Source organism: Eptesicus fuscus, chromosome 1 (assembly GCF_027574615.1).
Source record: "Eptesicus fuscus isolate TK198812 chromosome 1, DD_ASM_mEF_20220401, whole genome shotgun sequence".
NCBI lineage: Eukaryota > Metazoa > Chordata > Mammalia > Chiroptera > Vespertilionidae > Eptesicus > Eptesicus fuscus.
This window is the reverse complement of record NC_072473.1, coordinates 10,096,327-10,121,923: the sequence shown is the minus strand read 5'-3', so window position 1 is coordinate 10,121,923 and position 25,597 is coordinate 10,096,327. Positions and strand designations below refer to the sequence as shown.

At 40.4% G+C, this 25,597-nt stretch overlaps 1 protein-coding gene across 1 annotated transcript in view; it reads right to left on the bottom strand.

Annotated features, from left to right (window-relative positions):
- The window catches only part of CDKL5 (cyclin dependent kinase like 5), a 161,986-nt gene that overhangs the window by 58,944 nt on the left and 77,445 nt on the right, over positions 1-25,597 (bottom strand). Inside the window, exon 4 of the mRNA XM_008154551.3 lies at positions 1,595-1,640. Coding sequence (XP_008152773.1) covers positions 1,595-1,640 — 46 coding nt within the window. The remainder of the gene's footprint in view (positions 1-1,594; positions 1,641-25,597) is intronic.

Sequence of the window (25,597 nt, the reverse complement as noted above, 5' to 3'; positions counted from 1 at the left end):
AGTATTTACACTTATGCGAAGGTTATGCTTGATCTACTGCTGCAACCACTCTTTTTAGTAGATCACCATTTGTCTCTTGGCCACCTGTGGTTAGCCCAAAGCCACAGCTCAAAGAGCTCATTTCTAATGGTCTCTGAGTGAGCTGGCCAAGGCTATTGTTTCCTGTTAGACTACAGGTACATCATTTGAAGCAGTTTCTTTTTCTTTTTTTATGAATAGCTAAAAGCATTATTTTATTGCCTTCTCTTTAAGGCTGCTGGGACAATGGCTGCTCAAGTTCCAGGCTGGTATGCATGTGCTCCATACAACCAGCACATCAGAGTCGGGTTACATCATATCCCACTGACTATACAACATAGGACTTTGTCAGTGAGCCCTTTTTGTTATTTAATGCTTGCTAAGTCTCTAAGGTAAGGGTGATGAAACTGTTCACAAATATAGAGGCTGCTGTGTTACAGTAATCACTCAATGTGAGCTGATGAAGGTAGGCTGTGACTACTATTGTCATACTTCTAATTAGATACGAAGGTTGATGCTATGCCGGTGACTCTCATGCCTGGAGTGCTATTTTTCAAATGGCAGGTTGTGACTCATTAGTGGTGAAATGAATGTATTTGATGCCATAATAGGCATTTATATGAATTCATATGGGCACGAAAGAACAGAAAACGGAGAAACTCACATTAGAAAAATAAAGCAGTTTTGTTTCAGTTATATATAGGACATTATGTATGCTGATACTGGATTGGGATGTAAAAAACATGCCTACTGTGGGTCTCTGTCCAAAGAAAATTAGAAAAATGCTGCCTAGAACTTATCAGACATCATGTGTGTCTTCGTGGTCATTTTTCTACTTGGCTATCTTTAAATGGCCAATACTCTACATTCAAGCCCCAACAAACTACTGAAATGCTTTATTTATTTATTTTTTGATACATTACCTTTTTGTGTACATTACTTTTTTTTAAAAGGTTTATTTTATTTTAACCTTTCTCACCCAGCATGGGATAATTTTAATACTCTATTCAAAATGGTCTGGACATGTGATCAAGCCCTCTAAGTACAGTGTTTACCCTTGAAAACCTTTTATTCACCCAATAACTTTTATAAAATCATTCCCCTGATATCATCTACATACCACTTATTCTTGTATTTCTAACTGACTAGGAACCAGAGATCCTAGTACTGAATACTAAAGCCTTTCACCCAGTGCTTAGTACTTGTGTGAACCCACAGAAATATTTACTTTAAATCCATTTTCTCATTTTTATTATATTTGGAAACTATGTAAATAGCATTCCTTCTTCCCAGAACATGAAGCAAGTTTTCCAACATTGACTGTACCTTAAAATACATGTTTACTAATGTCATGAGATTTGTAAAGATTTACACAGAAGAAACTAAAATTTTCAAAGCAAAGCATGATAACAAATAAGCTATATTTACTTTCTAAGATTGAGATTTTGTAAATTGAGGAATAGTCTTATCAGCTCAATCCCATCTCTTCCACATTCTATTCAGAGAAATCATAGATAGATAGATAGATAGATAGATAGATAGATAGATAGATAGATAGATAGAAAAAGACATATACCTTCACTATCCTTGAATTTCTTGATTGCCACAATTTCATGAGTTTCCTGCAATGGAAAAGAGGCAGAAAGAAAAGTCATTCTTCTATGTTTTTCAAACTGGGAATCCCAATCGCCCGGGGGTAGGTATATTCTGGGACAAAGTAGCAAGAACTCAGAGAGTAAAAAATAGATCCTCCTCATCCCAGTCCCTCACTTCTTGGTTCCAAAATTCTTTCTTACCACCCTGCAGATATTGTCAGGAATGGAAAAGGAGAGGGGAAGTGAGGGAGGGGGAAAAAAACAGAGACAGTGAGAAACACGGATGAACCAGAAATGTCAATGTCTTGAGGTTAAACAAAAGTGCAAGGATGACTGACAACAGACCACCGACTGTACTACCCTCTGGAACTCAGGGATACATTTTAATTGGGCTTCTAAGACCAGAGACAAGACTTCTACGATACTTGACAGTTACTGGAAGCAGAATGCCTCCTACAAATCTCCTCCTTCACCTACTTTTTCCTAATGAACCTATCCAGTTGCTCACCAGCTCTTCCCTATGGGTGGTCATCATTTCAAATCCAAAGTGGGAAAATATTTGTCACCAAATACCAATCACCCCCACCCCTCACCTTTATTTAGTTCTCCTGAACTAACAGAAGTAGTTTGTGAGCAGAACCCTACTTTAAATTGAAACATTGCAGATCTTTTCTCTCTCTCTCTCTCTCTCTCTCTCTCTCTCTCTCTCTCTCTCTCTCTCTCTCTCCCCCTTTTTTGGTTGGAAGAGAGGAATATAAGGACTGGAAAGGAAATGAAAATGCTAAAAACTAAGTACCACTAGGCTAAATAACTCATGTCTAATCCTGGTCTATAAAAAGCTGTTGATAAAATAAAATATAGAGTCCTCAAAGCAAACATGTCATATAGAAAGGTCTTTTGAATGACTCAGGCCGGGCTTTTATTCTGAGTACACTTTCAAACCTGTAGGACCAAATCTTTTAATAAAAAATTGTCCCTGCATCGAAACAAAGGTTTCAAAAACAACACAATACCAGGCAATAACCAACAGGGTACAAATCATTAACATTAAAAATTTGTGCTTTTCGCCTAAGTTTATTTTATTACAAAAGCAAGGGGAATCATGAAAAGGGGAGTGACCAATTTAATTATTATGCTGAAAGACAAACCCTGAGTTGTAACTATATGTGTAAATCAACCTTTCTATTTCTCATTTGCCCATTAAAAAGAAAATACCAGCTTTCATATTTGTCTTATAGGGGAAAATTATCTGAAAGTGCTATAGCCTACTGAGGAGAAAGATTCTTAAGGATATTATTTTTTTGTTTTTAATGGAGGAACAGAATTGTAAAGGAACAGGTACTTTCTGATATTGTAAATTTCACTATTTTACAATAGGAATAACTGCAAAGTCAACATAATGCAGGAAAAGATGGACTAGAATATTAATATAGGTAGTAGCAGATAACTCTTATAAGAAAATGTATTAGGAGAAAATAGGTAGGCCTACCTATTTTCTCCTAATACTTTTTCTTATGTTGCTCCTTTCCAAATGGCTCTAGCTAGCAACTTACCTTTGACACAAGGGAAAGAACAAACCCTATTAGGAAATTGCTCACAGCACAAACTAAGGTGCAGCATGCTATGTGTCCAGGAAGAGAGTGAGAATGCTCGTACCTCAAGAGATTCCAGGTAGTGTTTCATCCTATATTGCACTCTAAACTCAGAGTCCCATATGCCTTTTTAAAATTTCATCCTAAGTGTTAAAACCTTACCTGATTTTATAAAAGGTCTTGCTTGGTTCAAAATTGTCCACTGATAATGACTACAAATTCAATTTCAAAACTAGCACATTTATACCATCTCGAATAAAGAAATTCATTAGTTTTTTCTCCGGGCATCTCATAAATAGAATTTACTGTATAAAACAGTTGTGCAAAACGGGCCAGTTTGGCTCAGTGGATGGGGCATTGGCCTGTGGCCTGAAGGGTCCTGGGTTTGATTCTGGTCAAGGACACATGCCTGGGTTGCAGGCTCAATCCCCAATGAGGGTCTGCAGGAGGCAGCTGATCAATGATTCTCTCTCATCATTGATGTTTCTGTCTCTCTCTCCCTTCCTCTCTGAAATCAATAAAAAATATTTTTAAAAAAATTTAAAAAGGGGGGTCAAATAAAATAAAATATTTATTATTTTATTTATACTTTCATCAGTACCATGGAAATCCTCTCTCTCAACACACACACACACACACACACACACACACACACACACACACACACTATGGTTTCTATATTTACTTAAAGATTTAAGCCAAATAGAAAGTTTTCTACATAAAATCAATTCAATATTTGATGGAAAACACATGTAATTAACAGCAAAAGATGTTGGAAAGAATTTAACATTTCACTTTGATTCAAACTGCCTATGAAAAACTAGAGGCTCGGTGCATGAAATTTGTGCACGGGTAGGGTCCCTAGGCCTGGCTGGCGATCAGAGCCATCTGTGGGGCAACAGGCAAAGTGATCAAGGGGCCCCCGCTGGTACCCGCCTTGGCAAGCCTGGCATCGCCCGCTCACCAGCACCGCCCCCTGCCACCACTGCCCGCTCGCCAGCCGGCCCTACCTCCCCCCCCTCCGCTGCCACTGCCAGCTACCTCCCTCTGCAGGGCAACTGGCAGGGCAATTAGAGGGTCTCCACTGGCACCCACCTTGGCCAGCCTGGAGCCTGTGGGCTGGGAGCAGCTCTTGCATTGACTGTCTGCCCCCTGGGGGTCAGTGCACATCATAGCAACCTGTGGTTCCACCATTCAGTCGATTTGCATATTAGGCTTTTATTATGTAGGATATACAAACTCATTACAGAAAATATAAAAGAATATGAAGGGTATATGAAGGGTATAAGAAGTATCTATAATAATAAAAGCATAATACGCTAATTAGACCAGATGTCCTTCTGGACCACCTTCCAGATGAAGCCAGGGCTGTGAGAGAAGCCCAGGTCCTGGGTGCTAGAGAGAAGCCGGTGCCGGCAGCCGGGGGATGGAAGGCCTACTCTTGCATGAATTTCATGCACCGGGCCTCTAGTAAGAGTATAAAAGGAGTATAAAGAAGAAATTTAAAAAAAACTATTTATATAACCCTTGTTAACATCTTGGTATATCTTCTTCCAATAATTTTTTCTCAAATTGGAATAGTAATATTGTATATTGTGTTACATGTTGCTTTTTTATTTCACATAATATTGTATAAGATACATTTATCAGTCATTAAATAATTTTTAAAACTACGGTCTATAATGGATGGTTCTTTAACCAGTCTACCAATGAACATACTTCAACATCTGCATCTTTATTTCCATAAAGTAAATTCTGTAAGTAATATAACTGAGTCAAAGGGTATAAAACAATATCTGGAGGGGCTATATTTCTCAAGATCTCCACCTGTAAAAATCATGCCTCAATCACTAAACAACCATATTGGACACAGAGAGTTATAACCAAAACTCACTCCTGTCACTGACTGTCTAAAGCTTCTGAATGTTTGACTTATTCCCAGAATCAATTGTCCTTTCTTAAGATGTTGACAAACTAATCAGTATTAACAACTAGTGGCCCGGTGCACGAAATTCATGCACATTAAAAGGGGATTAGAGGAAATATTTTAATATTGCTATTTGCCCTTTCTCTATAATAGAAGTGTCAGAGATGAAAGAAAATTAGTAAAATGTATATGAAAATTTTCCTCCTGTCAGAGTCTGTGGTACACCACGGGACTCAGAGTCAAGTCCCCACCCACCCATGTGCGCCTCGAAATCGCGAGAGACCCAGACCCAGCTGACCCCACCCCCATTGGGCTAGATCCAGACCCGGCCAGTCCCACCCTTGTCAAGCCTCGCCAGGCGAGGTCGCAGCCTCAGGTCCCCTGGCCTGGCGCTGAGCGGGTGTGCAGCCTGAGGTCCCCCGTCAAGCCCTGTGGCCTGAGGTTCCCTGTCAAGCCCCGCCAGGCAGGGGGTGTGGCCTGAGGTCCCCCGGCCTGGTGCCGGGGTGGGGGGTATGGCCTGAAGTCCCCTGTCAAGCCCCACTGGGTGGAAGACGCAGCCTGAGATCCCCCATCAAGCCCCACTGGGTGGGGGGGCGCAGCCTCAGGTCCCCTGGCCTGGCCCCAGGAGGGCGGAGCACAGCCTCAGGTCCTGGGTCAAGCCCCGGCGGGAGGGGGTCACAGCCTCAGGTCCCCCATCAAGACTTGCTGGGCAAGGGGGCCCAGCACCAGAGTGGGGGTGCACCTTGAGGTCCTGTCAAGCCCCGCCAGGCAGGGAGCAGGGCCTCAGGTCCCTCAGCCCGGCGCCAGGGTGGGGGGCGTGGCCTGAGGTCCCCTGTCAAGCCCTGCTTGGTGGGGGGCGTGGCCTGAGGTCCCCCGGCCTGGCACCAGGGCAGGGGGAGCGGCCTGAGGTCCTCTGTCAAGCCCCACAAGGGAGGGTTGGGGGTGAGCAGCCTCAGGTCCCTGCTGATTGCTCGTTAAGACTCGTTAAGGGAACTCAGCCTCCGCTGTGGGCACAGCCATCTTGTGTGACGGAACACCCCACCCTGCCTCTGCTGTGGGCACCGCCATCTTTGTGGTGGAGTGACAGTCAATTTGCATGTTCCTCTTTATTATATAGGATGGTAAAATTTATTGTTATTTAAAATACACTTACATAACTTGATTTGATTATTGCTTCTGAACAGTGAATTCTCTAAACCAATCATACACTATTTAAGGAAGTAGGAGGAATCATTGTTTTAAATGTTTTGCTCTATAATTTGAAATATCCAACATGCATTTTAAAACAGAACAGAAAAAATATTGATTTTATTTTACTCTACTATTCATGGATTAAACCAATGCAAAGGTTATATTCAACAATTCATTATCTAATTACTCTGAGGAGGCCTTTCATTGAGAGGAATTTTTTATTGTTCATCCAAATAGCAGGAATACAATTTGATAACTGAAGTATTTTAAAATATTTCAATCTATTTGAATGAAAATATCCCAACTGTCTAAGTGCTTTTACATTCCCATAATTTTCCCCAAGATCATACATATATATATATGGCTCTGTTACTTCTTAGATGTATGATCTAAACATATATATATGTTTTATTGTTGAAAAGGATATATTCTGAAATACACACACACACACACACACACACACACACACACACACACACACGAACACAAGAGAGCATGGAGCCAAAAAAAGGAAGATGTAGGAAGTCAGATCTTACAAAGACAAAATTCTATAGAAAACAACTGCCTCCAAGCTAAGTCAGTAATAAAATGCCTATATAACAATCTATTTTCTCATTTATTTCCATTAGAACATCAAATCCCTTCTATCCCCTCTGGGCTAAATCGGCTCTCCAAAAATCTTTATTGTGATGTAAAATGAAAGAAAGAGTGTAAGATATTTAAACAGAACGCCTAACCATTTCCTCATCTTACCCCTCTAAACCTGGTGCTGTCTCCCGATCCCCATATCTCATGAATACTAGCCAGAAATTTAGGATCACTCTTTAAAAAAAAATTATATATATATATATATAATTGATTTCAGAGAGAAGAAGGGAGAGGTAGAGAGAGATAGAAACATCAATGATGAGAAAGAATCATTGATCAATCAGCTGCCTCTTGCATGCCCCACACTGGGGATCGAGCCCACAACCCGGGCACGTACCCTTGACTAGAAACGAACCCAGGACCATTCAGCCCACAGGCTGATGCTGTATCCACTAAGCCAAACCAGCTAGGGCAAAGATCACTCTTGACATCTCCTTACACCCCAAACCCATTAAGTCTATCACCAAGAGCTGTTGATTTTGCCTCCTAAATCTCTTTTAATTTGGCCCACTGTTCTCTACCCAAACACTACCAATTGTAGTTAGAGCCCTTTGCATTCCCACCTGGAGTACTGTCTGGCCTCTTAGCCCTTCCAATTAACTGATTTCAGTTCCCCACCTTTCCCCTTAAAACTCTCCCAAAACTCCCCTGCCCTAAGGATTACATCAAAGCCCCTTCATGTAGCCAGTGAGGTCTGTCCAGGGAACACTGCAATGCTCTGCTGCCTCCTCTCCCCAGGTCTCCCTTGCTTGCTGAGTCCCCACCACCCAAACCCTTCTTGCCAAAGGGCCTGTTCCCTTTTCTTCTAAAAGCTTTGCCCTTCCATGCTCCACTCAACCCTACATTACCCCTCAGGTCTTGGCTCAATTCTCACTTCCTGAAGAGAGCTTTCCCACAGTCCCGAGTTTAGGTCTGAATCCCCATATGCTCTCTTAGCAAACACCTCTTCTTTATAACTTTTATTAAAACGACACCTTTACATATTTATATGGCCACTTGATAAAGGTCTGATTATACCATTGAACTGCAAGCAAGTGGGTAAGAAATAAATGTATGACTGGTCTAAAGTGTGCTGAGCGAGAGAAATCCAGTGCAAGTGTCTCACTGTACTGCATCACCAAACAAACCCACACACCCAGAAAGCCTTTGAAAGTACTTCTAACCCTTTGCACTCGCTTGCTTTTTTCTCGATTCCTTTATTCTACTCGGGATTTAATTTTTTAAATACCCCAGATTTTACAAAGCGCGGCAGTAGAATAAAAAACTGGAGTTTCTTTCATACAAACTTATTTATTTGGATTTTTTTATATTTCAAATTATTGATACATTCAAAGAGTAATTTTAATCTTGATGCTAATCGTGTCGAGTCACACTCGACATCCAAGTGCAAAAGGCTAGTATGGCCCAGTATAACTACAACTGTTAGTGTATCCATATCAACCTGAAGAGACATTGGCTAAAAATGTCAAAGGATTTAACTGTGATGAACTGAGAAAACTAGTTTATAGAGAACTGTACAACTTAAAATGGGTACATCTTACTGTATATAAGAAGTTACATTCTTGTATGTAAACTATACCTCAATAAAGATAATTTAAAATGAATCATTTAAAAATAATTAACCTATTAGTTACAGACTAATATAAATTTACCAACCTACCCTAATATTATAGATTAGTTAATTAATAAAATGTTTAAAAATAAAATGTAGTTATCAAAATGAAAAATGAGGCATCCAAAGAACAATTTTCACTAACCCTCCCTGGCAGAGCCAATAGTAATTTTTTTTTCAACAGAGACAGGTAAACTTAAAAACAATTTAGCTCCATATTTACAGCTCATATAAATATAGTTGACTTTCATGTAACCCACACTTTTGGACATTATGTACAGATGCTCTCAAACCTCCCACTCAGACTGTGGTATGTCAGCAAATGAATGGATATTTTGAAGAGTACATGGTAATGATGCCTGGCAGACACTTTTCAGTTTAGTAATATTTACCATCACGTCTGTACTGTAGTTATTGTGCAATTATGTCACAACTTTATTTCACTTTGCCTTTATTTTATAACAATGAATAGACAATGATAAAATGAAAATTCCCCTTCTAATGATCAAGTAATTGAGACAAAATAGTATTAACTAGGCATGCCAAATGCAGGCAATCAAGAACCTCAATCAGACAATCATTGGACTTAAAATGTATTCAATAGTGAACAAAGAATACACAATTTAAATTCAAACACTGGAAATACATCCTCAAACATTAACTCAAAGATGTGCCAATAAAATGTAATGATTTTAGCTTTTAAGTTTTCTATAACTAATTTAACATTGCTTTTTAACAAAGAATGTATTTAAACAGGTATGGATGATAAATCAATATAACTTGAAAAAGATATGGCTTCAGATAAAGGACATAGTGGGTAAGTGCTCGTAGAAATTTAAGAACCAATGTTATAAACCCATATAATTTTATTAACCAATGTCACTCCAATAAGTTTAATTTAAAAAGAAGAGCCAATGGTAGAAAAATACAAATTAATGGATGATTTTAAGAGAAACTGTACAATATTCTCTAATAAAACATGGCAAAATTTTTCTATTCAACACTTTATAAGTAATGGAACAAATTATTAGATTATACTACCAAGTACAAAGAATATGTATGTAAATGAAACTTGATTACACATTTTAAATGAATAAAAAAATTAAACATTTTCACTGAAAAAACGAGCTAAAGGGCAGCATGAATCTTTTTTGTACAGAAGATCTTGGCTATATTATAAGGCCTTAAAATAAGCCCCTAAAGTAGGATTTAAGTCTAATGGCATGAATAATATTTATATAAGGACTGTGAATCATGTCCTCCTACTTATTCTACTACCTGTATTTGAATAAAAAAGTATATAAAGCAATAGAAAATATCACAAGTGCACAAAGAAATGTGATATATAATAAAAATAATCTGGTTAAATTTTCTCTTGAGCCCTAAACAACTGAACAAAAAAGCAGGAATTTCTAACAAAACCATTATTTCCTAGTTTCAGAAACAAATTAAAATTCTGGTTATTAAAACACTATACTCCGGAAACTGACTATTGAGGAACCAAGATGTCGGCATAGGTAAACACCTATACTTGCTGCCTCTCACAACCACATCAAAATGACAACTAAAAGACAGAACAACTATCATCCAGAACCACAGGAAAGCTGGCTGAGTGGAAGTACTACAACCAGAGAGGTAAAGAAGAAAGCGCAATGAGACTGGTAGGGGGTGTGGAGGCGCGGAACGGGCTGGCACCCGGGTGTGCTGCTTTTTTAATTGGGAGGGAGATACAAGCGCCCACTTGCCCTGAACTTCAGTTCCGGGTGAGACTCTGGGGGACCCAGACACATATGGGGAGAAACTGGACTGTCTGGCATTTGGGGCAGGAATGTGAGGGTGGCTTTCTTTCAGACAGAGGTGCTCACAGCGGTCATTGTTCCTGCACTGGGACCTGTTTGGTGCAGGGCTGACTGGCAGCCACTGCTGTTTGCTCCACCCTGGTGATTCCCTGAGACCCCCGCCCCACCCAATTTACAACCCCACCCAAGCTGTGAGCAGCGGCTTTTGCATATGAATGGCCTGTCCTTTCTCAGCCTTAAACCTGTCAAATAGGCAGCAGCTGGGTCAGGGAACCCCAAAGCTATCAAAAGAAGGCTTAAGGTCAACAGCAGCAGCCTGCCTTGCTTCACAGCTGGGACTCTTCTGGGCACTTCCAAACCTGATACAAAGAAGAGGAATCTGCAGATCTCTCTGTAGCTCCGGCTGGGTGGCCCCAGGCAGTGGTTGATTTTGCACCTCCTTGGAGATCCAAGAGCCAGTGTACCCAGTGGTCAGTGTGAGACCACACCAGATTACAACTCTTCACATCCATAAGTGACACACTCAAGGGGAAGACTCAGTGAGCACCAAAGCCCCACTGAAGCAAGTCCTGCCCCATAAGGGTGTCTCCTGCACAGCAGCTCTTCCATTGTAGACACACCTGGTCTTCACAACCAATTTGCTTGGAGGTCAATTCCTCCCAGTGATACCAACAGTAATCAAGGCTTAACTACAACAAAACTGTGCACACATACTACAAAGGGGTGCACCAAGAGTGTCCACCTCAGGTGATTGGGGAGGCTGAGCCACTGGGCCCTATAGGACACCTACCACACAAGGCCACTCTATCAACTCAAGGAGACTTAGAAGCTACCCAGTACATAGAAACAAACACAGGGAAGCAGCCAAAATGCAGAGACAAAGAAACATGTCACAAATGAAAAAAAATGGAAGAAAGCAAAATACTGGATATAGAGTTCAAAACAACAGTTATAAGGTTACTCAAGAATCTTCTACAAACCTCTGAGGAACTCAGTGAGACCTTAAGGATCTTAGTGAGAATGCCAAAATAATGGAAAAGGACAAGTCAGAAATTAAGCATATACTGACTGAAATAAAGAATATTATACAGAGATTCAACAGTAGACTAGAGGATCCCAAGAATCAAGTCAAAGATTTGAAAAACAAGGAAGCAAAAAACACCCAACTGGAAGAGCAAAAAGAAAAAAAACTGAAGATAGTGTAAGGAGCCTCTGGGACAACTTCAAGCGTACCAACAGCCGAATTATGGGAGTGCCAGAAAAAGAGAGAGAGCAAGATATTGAAAACCTATTAGAAGAAATAATGACAGAAAACTTTCCCCACCTGGTGAAAGAAATAGACTTACAAGTTCAGGAAGCACACAGAACCCCAAAAAAGAGGAATCCAAAGAGGACCACATCAAGACACATCATAATTAAAATGACAAGAGCAAAAGACAAAGAGAGAATATTAAAAGCACCAAGAGAAAAACAGTTAGTTACTTACAAGGGAGTACGCATACAATTGTCAGCTGATTTCTCAACAGAAACTATGCAGGCCAGAAGGGAGTGGCAAGAAATATTCAAAGTGATGAATAGCAAGAACTACAACCAACATTACTCTACCCAGCAAAGCTATCATTTAGAATTGAAGGTCAGATAAAGAGCTTCACAGATAAGAAAAAGCTAAAGAAATTCATCACTGCCAAACCAGTATTATATGAAATGCTGAAGGGTATTCTTTAAGAAGAGGAAAAAGAAGAAAAAGGTAAAAATAAAAAATTATGAACAACAAAGTGACAACAAATACTTATCTATAAACAAGTGAATCTAAAACCAAATGAATAAAAAGTCTGATGAACAGAATAAACTGGTGAATGTAATAGAATTAGGGGCATGGAAAGGGAGTGGACTGACAATTCTCATCTGTAATAATCTGAACAATAAATATCTTTTTAAAAACCTCCATCTTAGAAGAAAAGACTATACTCCAAACAGTTTAAAATATATGTTCATTTTTAATATTCCTGTTGCCAGATCTATGTGATTTTATAAGAAAGAAAACAAAATGCTTCTAATTAGAAGCATTCTGCAATTACTTTAAATTTTGCAATACCTTTTAGAAACCTAGAAGCACTTCTTTCAGACACAATCTTGATTTCAAACAAATAACAATAAAGCAAAGTGAAGCTCAAACACATCCACAAGAAGGGTAAGAACTTCAGATCTAGAGCCAAGCTGCCTGGATTTGAATTCTGGCTCCACCACCTACAAGTTGAGTGATCTTTGGCAAGTTATTTACCTTCTCAGTGCCTCAATCAACTTTTATGAAAATAGAGAGTAATAATATCACTCATTCCTGAGGTTGCTATTAGGATTGAATGAAAAGTTACAAGTCAAATGCTTAGAACAGAGCATGAGCTAAATGTTATTGTTACCATTACTACCATTAGGGGAAAAGCTCAACAGGTTCTACTTATGGGCATTCCTAAATCACCAAAGCAAGTTTCCAGAGGATCTCACAGAGCATGGATTTGTCCCTGAGGGGCTTCTCCTGTCCCTGGGGAGAACTAACAATCCTTACTAGTAAAAAGCCCATACTCACAGAGGCAGTCAGGTTGAGCTTCCTGAACAATAGGGTAATATCAAAGGGAGCTGATGGTATTCTAAGACTGGAGGATCCTTCACCACTGGGAGAATCAGGGGACTGCAACTTCTCCATGACGCAGAGGGGTGTCCAGAACTTTGGACAGTGGTGGTCCTTTAAGAGATTCTTCCAGACTGATCATTAAGCTCCATAGCCTAGAGAGCTGGGCCAGGGAAATAATAACCACTGGAGGGCAGCTCCTGGCAAAGGTTTAATGGTAACCTGAATAACAAGCAACAGTAACCATAGTAACAACAAAGGATTTGATGACTAGACCCTTACCCCATTTGCCTGGTACCTCATAAACCCAGTGAGGCTTATACCAGTCAATGGGAGGCAAAGGAGCCCCAATAATACCACAATCCAGGTATTGTAGAGCTGGATTTAGTTTTATTTCTAAAATAAAGAACTGTGTTTTCTACTTGAGTGTCATGGGGCAAATTAAAATCTATTTTCCAGGTCTTTGACATCTAAAAAACTGTGAGGTCTTTGAAAATAAGGACTATGTCTCAGTCATATCTATAGTTCCCAGAGTCAACTACAGTGCCTCATACATAGTATATTTGAAGGAGGAACTGGTCCTTATATAATAAAGAGCTAATATGCTAATTAGACCAGATGGCAGAACGACCTTCCAGAACAACCAGTGGGCTGGGGGCAGGGCCACAAGGCAGCCGGGGGTACAAAGGCCTACTCTTGCATGAATTTCGTGCATCGAGCCTCTAGTGTTATAATACTAGAGGCCTGTTGCACAAAGATTCATGCAATAGGCCTTCCTTCCCCTGGATCCCAGCACCAGTTTTCCTCCAGTACCCGGGACCCAGGCCTTCGCTCTGGCCACCGCCTTCCTTCTTCGCTCCAGCTAGAGTCTTTGCTCCAGCTGGAGCCTTCAGTCTTCACTCCAGCCGGAGCTCCGCTCCTGTAGCTCCCTTAGCCCCCTGCCCTCTACCTCATAGCAGGCATCCTGCCCCACACGGCCACTCCACGCCTGCATGTGTGCTGCCCAGAGACCCAGAGCAGCTGGGGGGTGAGGCCGCTGCCATCTTTGTCAGGTTAATTTGCATACTCACTACTGATTGGCTGGTGGGTGTTGCAAAGTGATGGTCAATTTGCATGTTTCTCTTTCACTAGTGCAGATAAACTAGAGGCCCTGTGCATGGATTTGTGCACCGGTGGGGTCCCTTGGCCTGGCCTGTGGGAATCGGGCTGAAACCGGCTCTCCAATATCCCCCAAGGGGTCCCAGATTGCGAGAGGGCAGTTCTTGGGTGAAACACCTCAGAATCTGGCTCCCTCCTCTCTGGTTCCAGGTACATCACCCGAGAACCGCAGCTGCAAAGTGACTGCAGCTCAGCAGCTCCTGCATTGAATGTCTGCTCCCTGGTGGTCATTGTGCATCAAAGCTACTGGTTGGATGGTTAAATGATCAGACGGTCACTTAGGCTTTTATATATGTAGATGGTTGTTTACAGAATTTTCACACACACATGGAGACTTCCAGTTTTGGTAAAGATAGAGTAGCACCATTCCTGCCAGATCCTTCCTCATAAAACAAAAAAATACCTATATATAACACACTAATAAGAATAGGAAGACAGAGTGGATAGGAAGAAAATGACTGCCTAGGGACATTGGGACTTGAGGAAAGCTATGGCAGTGAGTTCCCTAGGTTTCCTCATGTATTCCTGATAGGGTACTACAGAAGCCTCTAACCTAGAACTGACAAGAGACAAGTATAGAAAAAGTGCCAAGAAAAGCCTGTACTCACAGTCAAAAGACCAGGAAAAGGATGGGCTAATAACAGAAAATCTTTTAGGTGACACTCACCCTCCTCCAATGGAAATACTGCACCACCATCCCACTGAGGTTTCAGTGTGGTTAAGTGGGTAAACACACACACACACACACACACACACACACACTCACTCACTCTCTCTCTCTCTCTCTCTGAGAAAGTAGGTAGCAGCTCCAACTCACCGACCAGATGCTGGCCCTGTTGGTGGGGCTGAGCAGGCAGCTAATCTCCCATTCCCTGCCTCACAGAAGCAGGCAGTGCACCCATTACCAGCCTGTGATGTTGGCAGGTCTAGTCAGGGAACAGTACTCTGGCCCCTCGGCCAGGTTACATGTCTGCAGGATGGAGCAGAGGCAACAGACAATTTGAATCAGGGGTTCACTTTTGCTGGGAAGGTGTTAGCAGGGCCAAGTTAAGAGCTGAACGTCCACACTGCCCATCTACAAGGAGCCATTCGGAGAAAGAGCAAAACTGCGGAGGTGCTGTGAAGGGTGCAAGCAGGAGGCTAAACATGCACATGCACCTGGCCCTCAACAAGGAGGCTGCCTATTAAACAAAAAAGTCTCATAATATCTGAAATGACCAAGATAAAATAAAAAAGTCACTCCTCATACCAAGGACCATGAAAGCCACAAATTAAATGAGAAAAGACAAGGGACATTAACACCAAGACTAGTAAGATGTTGGAATTATCTGACAAGGGCTTTAAAACTCTAATAAACCTACTTCAACAAGCAACCCAGAAACACCCATACACACAGACAAAATAGCCCCAACAAAAGCTTGCTCTCTCGAGCTAAAAGACCAGGAAAGGAGTAGTGTATGTTAACTAGAGGAAAAACTTTTAGACAATAACCACTTTACTCCACCCAAATGAAACAATGCAAATCGTGCTCCCCTCATACCAGTAAAGCCAGAAGGGGAGTATGTCCAAACTCCTGCCAGGGTAGCTTCAGTGAGGCCACTGGAGAGCAGTAACAAGGCACTCATGCCCCTCCTAGCCAAGGTGGTCAGCAGAGGCCAAGTGGGGAACCAAACCCACACCATTAACGAGGAGCTGCTCCTCAGTGGGTGTCAAGGGAGGTGGAGTGAGGAAACTGAATTATCATCTCCATCTGGCACAGCCCTCCCTCACCAGAGCCGTGTCAAAGAAGACACGTAAAACAAAAGATTAAATAATATCCAAAGGCAAATGACATAATATCCAAATGTCCAGGTTTCAATAGAAAATCACATCATAGGAAGAACCAGGAAAAAGGCAACATGAATGAGGAAAGACTATCAAGAGAGGCTAATACAGAGATGTCAGAATTACCCTACAAGGATTTCAAAGTAGCCACCATACCAAGAGGAAGTCTCAAAGGAAATTTTAATTGTAATTCACCATAGCTAAGATTTGGAAACAGCCTAAGTGCCCATCAGCACATGAGTGGATTAAAAAAATTGTGGTAAAAAGGAAGGAACTCCTACCATTTGCAACAGCATGAATGGACCTGGAGAGCATTATGCTAAGCAAAATAAGCCAGTCAGAGGAACATAAATATCACATGATCTCACTCATTTGTGGAATATAATGAACATAAACTGATGAACAAAAACAGATCCAGAGATAGAGAAGCATTGATCAGACCATCAAACCTCAGAGGGAAGGTAGAGGAGTGTGGGGGTAAGGGGGGGGAGATCAACCAAAGGACTTGTATGCATGTGTATAAGCAGAACCAATGGACACAGACACCAGAGTGGTGAGGGCATGAGCGGGATGAGGGGGGGTGGTGGGGGAGACAAAAGGGGGTAAGGACACATATACATATGTAATACCTTAATAAAGGGGAAAAAGAAAAAAAAACTTAATGAAGATACATTATTCCAAAATATGTGGAATGCAGCTAAAGCAGCACTGAAAAACATTAATAGCACTAAATGAATACATTAGAAAAGAGGGGAAAGGTCTCAAATCAATAATCTAAATCCTTACCTCAACACTAGGAAAAAAAATAAACCAGAGCAAAAAGGAAGGAAATAGTAAACATAAAAGCAAAAATCAATGAAATTTCAAACAGGAAAACAAATGAGAAAATCAATGAAGCAAAAGCTTGTTCTGCAAAAAAAAAAAGATTGACAAAATTGATAACCTCTAGAAAGACTAATAAAGCTAAAAAGAGAGAGGACAAAAATCATTAATATCAGGAAGGAATAAAACAGGTGAAATCCCTTCAATCCTATAGCCAATGAAAGAATAAGGAAATACTACAAACTTTACACTCATAAATTTGACAACTTAGAGGAGATGGGCCAATTCCTTGAAAACAACTATCCAGGTTTAACCAAGATGAAATAAACAACTTAAATAGTCACTTAATTATTAAGTAAATGGAATTTGCAATTTAAAAGTTTCCAATAAAAGAAGGATTCAGGTTCAGATGGGTTCACTGGAGAATTCAGTAGCTTAATGTGAAGTGTTAAATTAGTATTTCTCTTTGTACAAAACTGCTTATGTAACTCTCGTGCAATAACAAAGTATTAAACTCAGGATTTTCACCAATCATCTGTGAAGAGCTTTAAAAAAGACAGCACAAAAAACATAAACTACAGACTGATATCTCTCATGAACTCAGGCACAAAAATTCTCAACAAATTATTAGCAAATCAAATCCAGTGATGTATAAAAATGAACTATATATCATGACCATGTTGGATTTATTCTAAATATGCAAAGCTGATTCAACATCTGAAAATTATATCAACAAGATAAAGAAGGAAAATCATATGATTATATCAATTGATTCAGTAAAATAATTGTACAAAATTCATCATTTGTGATTTTAAAAACTCTCTGGCAACCAAGGAATAGAAGGGAATTTCCTCAACTTGCATGAGAATAGATAATTATCAAGATAAAAGTTTTAAAGACAATAAAGCAAGCAACATGAGAAAATGAACGTGAAACAGGAAGTGAGGGTAGCAGTGTCCAATCTGATTCCAAAGTTTCAGAAATTTTGTAGTGTCCCAAAGAAACACACCTCCCAGTAGTATAATTGTGATTATTCTCACAAAAGGGCTTTTGAGGATATCTGAAAGATTTCATTAAACCAAGAGACTAGGTTTTCTAAATGAGCCTGTTTAAACTGTCAGAGCAGGATGCTGTGGATTGGCAGGTTTAATGTTTAAGTTGTTCCCATCTTCTCTTTCCCACAGTGTCCTGTGGAGTGGGAGGAAGCTTCTGATAAAGAGTAGATCAATTAAAAGGAAAAAAAGAAGCTACATTTTTTTTGCACATCTGGAAATAGTGGGTATATCTGTGACCTTGCTACATATAATTAAAGATGTCAATACTAAAACCTTCTGTAACATAGTATCATAATTCCATTTCTACAAATCTGATTCTAGTGTATTTTGCTTAGATTATGATGTACCAAGGAAGAGTTCAAAAGACTAGCAAAGATCAGTGCAGCCAGAAGCTCTAAGAAGAGGCATAATGCGGGTTGCTCTCTTAAAACTTAATTGAATAAAGAACACTCTCTAGAATATATGATGGACTAGGTCTACACCACCTGCAATAAAGCTGAACATGACAGTAGCTTAATGTGAAATGTTAAATTAGTATTCCTCATTGTACAAAACTGCTTATGTAGCTCTTGTGCAATAACAAAGTATAAAATTCAGATTTTCACCAATCATCTGTGAAGAGCTTTTGAAAAAGACATTTGAAGAAATGGTTAATTTTAGTGTATATTTCAAATAATTAGTTACATGGTAATACTCAAACTTCTTTAACCTATCTTGAATTCCAAATAAAATCTTATTACAAACATAAAAATGTTGATCAAACACAAACTACCAAATTACTAATAGAGTACAAGTTCTGAAATACCGTTTATTAAGTAGGATAAAGCCAAGAGCTATCAGTTGCTGCAAAATTCATGTAAGAGCATTTAATAGTACAGCTCTAAGTATTTCTTTTAAGGTTCTCACATTAATGAGCGTTGTTTACTGTACCAAATTCTATCATTCAAGCATCAATGATTACATTCAGAAAAAGAAATCATTCATGACATCTTTCTACAATATAGAAAAAGTCATAATGAACAGAACCAGTATCCATAATTGGAAACACTGTGGGGGGGAGGGAGAAGTTAGGAAAAGAAAGTACTTTATTTTCCCAGTAGGAATTATGTAACAGAAACATCATTTGGGCCTACACCACAAAATCCATGAGAAAGGCTCAAATGTGAACGCTGTGTGTAAATTTTTAAAAATCTATGTGCATGAGTTTCTACTGCATCTGCTTGCACCATATGTGACAAATATCTATCACTTTCATATACATTGAACCATTCTAGGGGAGCATGGGAGAGAAAAAGGCCTTACTTATGCATCGCCTAGTCTGCTTTATTTAGAATGTAAATTCTTTGAGTCAACCACTTTAAATACCAACATGAACCTTTGTTAATCACTCTCTCCTCCCTCCTATTCCAGGCACCCCAGAAGAACCCCAGTAGTCTAATGGCTTTATGTCTGCTAAGCCTGACAACTGAGCTTGTTGAGCACCACCTCCAATGGAACAAAAGTGTACTTTCTACTGCACCTTCCTTTCTTTAACAATTGAGCAGAATTAAGCATGTGTCTAGATCTCCAGGTCGTTACACTGTTGTTGGCATGACTGCTGGCTCTGCAGAATGGCCACTAGTCTACAGAGGCTACCAGTAATGCCCAGTACCCAGGTGTGTGTTTTTTTTTTTAAAGAATTCTGCTTCTTGCCTAGCCAGCATGACTCAGTGGTTGAGCATCAACCTATGAACCAGGAGGTCACAGTTAGTTCGATTCCTGGTCAGGGCACATGCTGGGGTTGCAAGTTTGATCCCCAATCGGGGATGTGCAGGAGGCAGCCAATCAATGATTCTCTCACACCATTGATGTTTCTATCTCTCTCTCCCTCTCCCTTCCTCCTTGAAATCAATAAAAATATTTTTAAAAGAATTCTGCTTCTCATCAGAGAAATAAAAAGGCTGTGCACCTGAGTTAGAGATAGTGCTTCCTGCCTTCACCATTCAATCTTGCTATGTGCTATAATTAGCACTATTTTGCTCACTTATTTGATTGTTGTAATTGTGGCAAGAAGAACTGTTTCTGTCCCCAGAAGGCAGCTTGCCCTTGGGAGTGGACGTGGCAGAGAAAGGAAGAATTGATGAGGAGCCATTGAAGGGGATTGGCTGACCAGATATATTGTGGTTAAGACTCACTCTCCAGATCTTTCACAGAGAATAGTCTGATGATGTTCAAGTCAAGGAACATCAAGGACACTGCCAGCATGAAAAACACAAGATGCTTTTCTCTGTGGGGTAAGACAGGAAGCAGTCCCCTGATGAAAACAAGGGTGCCATCTGCAAGTGTAAATCACATTCACACTGAACCCATAGATCAGCAGGAAGACCACCTGGAAGACAGAGTTAAAGAAGATACTAATGGCATAGGATGGCATAGGTTCACAGCAGGCCCCCTCTCATTTTCACTTTGCTGTGTTCTTCAGTGTCATACTTGAATTTCTTTTATTCTTAATCCTCACCGAAGGATATGTTTTCATTGATTTTTAGAGAGGGAGGGAGGGAGGACGGAGGGAAACATCAAACTGTTGCCTCCTGTATGCCTCTGACTAGGGATTGAATCTGTAACTTAGGTATGTGCCCTGACCGGGAATTGAACCCACAACCCTTTGGTGTATGGAATGATGTTCGAACCAACTAAGCCACACAGCCAGGACCATACTTAAGCTTCTTGATTTCCTTTTCCTGCAAGTGCATTTCCACACTGACACCTTCAGTTGGGGCAACGTTGAGTTCCTCCTCTTTCTTATTCAACTTCTCTTCCTTTTGCATCACTAAATAACATTCCCTAGGTACAAGAGTGTGGGGACAGACACAAATATGATCTGCAAGACCCAGAAGTACACATGAGTGATTGGGAAGGACTTATCATAGACATATTCATGACGAGGCTGTGGAGTGTTACAACGAAAGGTAAAATCCTCACCATTCCAGGCTGACTCAATCACTGTCCTCAGTAGCCAAGACTCGGAAAATGAAAACATTTTCCTTCTAGCAGTGCAGTAACCTTGAACCCTGTCCAGGAGTTGGCCTAAGGAACTCCAGTCACTCATGTTGCCTGTTTGCTGTTCTTTCACTTAAAAGAAGTAAAGTAGGCACGCCAGTGACTACCCTCCTTGGAGGATGAAGTAAAATGAAAAAAGTAAGTTCAAGCACTGAAAACTGTCTCAAGTTTATAAGTCTGCTATTCTTTAGTATTCTTCTTCATTCTTCCCCCTAATTAAAGACAATTGCTGATACCTGATAAAAGCTTATGTGGATTCATTTTCATACATAGTGAGTAAATACTCTTAAATAAGGATGTACATATACTGTTGATGGCACGTTACGGGAACAAAACAGACACATCTACAAGAGTCCTTCAGAGAACCGAATAAAAATATTTCCAAAGATAAAGACTCAAACACAGAAACTGAATTAAACAACTCACATGCATATACTGACTGGTTCATCTTTAGATATATTAGGGCCATCATCTCCCAAGTAGATACTGATATTCATTCAATCATTATTTATTCAGAGCCTACCTAGGTGCCAGATTCTATATGGGACACTGATTCCTATTAGTGAGTAAAATAGAATTCCTGTGGAACTCATAATCAACTGGGGGAAACATAATTAAAAATGCAATATTTCATTAAATCTAAAGCACAATTGATAAGATAAACCATTACTTTACTTACTATTAAAAAAGCAATCAAAGCATCCAGTGTAACATGTGCCCCAATTTCAGAAATTTGGGGGGAGATATACATCTTATAATCAATGAAAAAGGCTGAGTAAGTAAATATACAATTGCAAATTTAAATAAGTACCAAGAAGGAAACAAATAGGCTCCGACAAGAGATTAATACAAGGAAACCAAGATCAGTCTGTATAGAGTCAGCCAGGCAAAGAATGTAAAACTGCTGCATGTGAAGGAAGCAACAAGGGCAAAAATCTGAAGAGGGAAGAAATCATCATATGCAAAGAGCTGAAAGGCAGGCAGCACAGTTACAGGTAGTTAGGCAGAGGTAGCAGACTGGTGCCAGAGGGGGCGACCTCAGGCACCCACTTGGTAGCAGCAGAGAAGCCCAGAGGTAGAAAGCCAGAGTGCACTGCAAGGCTGGGGCAGGATTGAGGCCACAGAGCAATTACTAATGGCAGCTTGGGAGCTCTACGGGACAGGATGCGATTGAGGGATGTACAGAGCAGTGCAAGAATAAGGATTCTATGCTAATGTGCAGCCTGTGAGTTTTGGAGGTGAAAAAAGTAAAAGAGGATGTCAAGAATCATGGGACTTGCCCTGAGAGTCTCTGGAATAGGCGATCAATACTGGTGCTGTGGTTCTGAATGCTGTCCTGAATGAAGGAGCATTTTGCAAGGATAGCTGCCATTCTCCTTAGCAGGAAGAAGCAAGATCAGCAGAAAAAAAGAGGAGTTGCTGTTCCCTTTTTATCTGAGAATTGGAAGTCAGGTCCCTACCAACAGGAGCCTCAAATTAAATACATATTTACTGAATGTGGACCATTATCTTTAGTTGCATTGTTAGCACATGGAAGCTTTATGGTTAAGACTAAGATATTAATATGCTATGTTCACTCTTGTGGGTTTCTTCTAGGATATTATCAAAATATATCTAGAGCTTTTTAAAATAAATTTCAGTAGGAGCAACAATGATACCACCCACAAACCTATTAAGGGTGGGTAGAACCTAGCACAACACATAACTGTGCCACTACTTAAGACCTACTCTGCTTTCTCTATTTTGTTCTAACAGCCCTATCCTATATTTAGTATGTAAATTACCATCACTCTGCTATGCCCAAGATTGGGCCAGAGGGAGGCGCAGGGGGCGGGACTCAGGGTGGCCGGGGTAGCCGATTGGGCCGGCAGGACGCTGAGCTCGTGTAGCCAGTGGTGGCGCGAGCTCAGCGTCTGCGCCATGGCTGTGCTGCGGAACAGAAGGGGCCTCTGGGGCAGTGAGCTCACGTCCCGCCGCGGACCATCAAAAGTGGGGGAGTTGGGTGCCTGTCTGCTCTGGCACCAGCAGACAGGCACCCAGCTCCCCCGAGACTGAAAGCAAAAGCGTGGGAGCTGGGTGCCTGCCCACTCCGGCACCAGGCCTTTTGGAAGCCTCCGCCACACCGGAGGCTTCTGAAAGGCCTGGTGCACCAGCGGACAGGCACCCAGCTCCACCGCAATCGAAAGTGAAAGCGTGTAGGGGACCCTACACGTGCATGGTTCGATCATGCACTGGGCCTCTAGTCCTATATAATTAAGAGCTAATATGCAAATGGTCATCATGCCCTAGCACCAGGGGACCCGAGGCTGCACCCCCCACCTGGCGGGGCTTGAACGGGGCTCTGAAGCTGTGCCCCCTGCCCAGCGGGGCTTGACGGGGGACCTGTGGCTGCACCCCCCGCCCCGGCGGGGCTTGACAGGGGTGGGGCCAGCCAGGTCTCAGTCTCATGCGATTTCAAGGTATACATGGGTGGGCAGGAACTTGACTCTGGGTCCCACAGCGTGCCCCGGACTCTGACAGGAGGTAGTTTTCATATACATTTTACTAATTTTCTTTCATCTCTGACACTTCTATTATAGAGAAAAGGCAAGTAGCAATATTAAAATATTTCCTCTATTTAACTCCCTTTTAATATGCATGAATTTTGTGCACCAGGCCACTAGTTTCTTTATAAGAAACATCTCTAAGCAAAAGCCTAAGGAAAGCTTTCTGCCTCAAATTCAGATTATGCTAGACAAATGTATCTTACCTTAAAGTGAACTGTAGCTAATTGATTATTACACAGCAAAAAAATAATTACTTTCAACCAAACCCTTTCAATACAGCACCAACTCATCACTTTTTAAAACAAGTTTTATTTAATACACTAAGATATTTATAATACTTAATATTTTAGTTCTCCCTCTTCAGAGTAATCTTTAATTCCCAAAGATATTCATTTTAAACAATTAGAAAAATTAAAACAGGAAAATATTGATTAAAATAAACACAACATGGATTTGCCAACTAATAAGCAAAATTAAATACCATGCAGCTAATTGGTTTCTTGTTCTACTGGCTGTTCCTCACAGCAGATTCAGTGAGAAAAATAAAACTTAAAATGAAACATCAAAAAGAGCAAGGTTAATGTAATTTAAATTGTCTCCATCTCCCAAGGTTGGTTACAACTGTTCTCCAAGGATAAGAACTGAAGTCTCTCCAACTGCAATTTTTTAGTAAGTAATCAAATTATAAAGCTTTAAAGTAAACATAGTCTTTCTTTGTTTAGTAACCCAGTTGAGCCAAATTGTCCTCTATCACATAGATTCTAAAAGTAATATTATTAAGCTAAAGCCACCAAGATTTATAGCTGATAATTAGTATATTCTTCAAGGTTAATTGAAAATAAACCATTGGCAGCGCAAGACCTCGACATTTATTCTCATTAGTTTTTCAAATTTAAACAGTGTTTAGTCTCCAGAGATTTCAAAGTGCCTTAGAAAACTGAGTTACTTCTTCAAAAATATGTGGGTAAAATACCAAGTGAAGGGTAAAGAAAATAACCCACAAAACTTCTTTAGCATGGTTTATAGACGGTATCTGATAAAACAAAAAGTGCTGGGATGGGGTGAGAAAATCAATAATTCTAGTTAATTTAGGATAGTTATTAGCATTTTATAGAACTACATGAAATTCCTAAGTTTTTCATATATTTTGTTCTGAAAAAGTTCTTACTAAGCACTTTGAAAATACACAGATCTGAGATTCAAAGGGATAAAAATAACTGAGAATGAGTCATCTCAGTTAAGCAAATGGTTCATGGGAAACTTAAAAGCCTCTTGCTGAACAGTATTTTTAAACTGGACAAGATAGTCCCAATTTTAAAGTATAAATGTAGCCCTGGCTGATTTTCTCAGTGGTTAGAGAGTCAGCCTGTGGACTGAAGGGTCACAGGTTTGATTCCCAATCAAGGGCACATACCTTGGTTGCAGGTTCCCCAGCCGTGGTTGGGGGTGTGTGGGAGGCAACCAATCAACGTGTCTCTCTCATTGATGTTTCTCTCTCTCTCCACTCTTTTCTCCCTCCCTTCCATTCTCTCTAGAAATAAATAGAAAAAATATCCTCGGATGATGATTAAAAAATAAATAAAAATAAAGTATAAATGTAAAACTTCAGGTTTCACCTCCAACATGTAAAGTACTTACATATCACCACTCCTGTCATTACAAAAACAAAACATCCCAAACAAACTAAAACTCAACAACTTTTCCTAGGCTTATAAGGGAATTGAGGATATAGGGCAAACTGAGCTCCTGAAATCTGGAGAGAAGCAAATACAGAGACTCACATCTAAGATCAGCTTACCTGGAGCACAAGGTGCTAGAGTAATCACTAGTAAGAAAACTTAAATGGTAATTTGACAAAGCCTTGAGAGTAAGAACTCCTGGGGGCCCAATCTTAGAAGGGTCTCCTCATAATTGTGGCTTTACTTCCAAGAAACTCACTAGGTTCTGACTGTAAAGATCCAAGAATTATCTCCTCCACTTTTGTGTGAGAGGAAAAGAAAAGTAACAATTTTGAAATGCACCCAGGGTGAAGATCTAATGAAAAACGTCTCCCTTTTTGGTAAGGGAAAGGGGAAAGTAACCATTTTGAAATATGCCCAAGGGAAAAGTAACAGTTTTGAAATAAGCCCAGAATGTTATCCATAA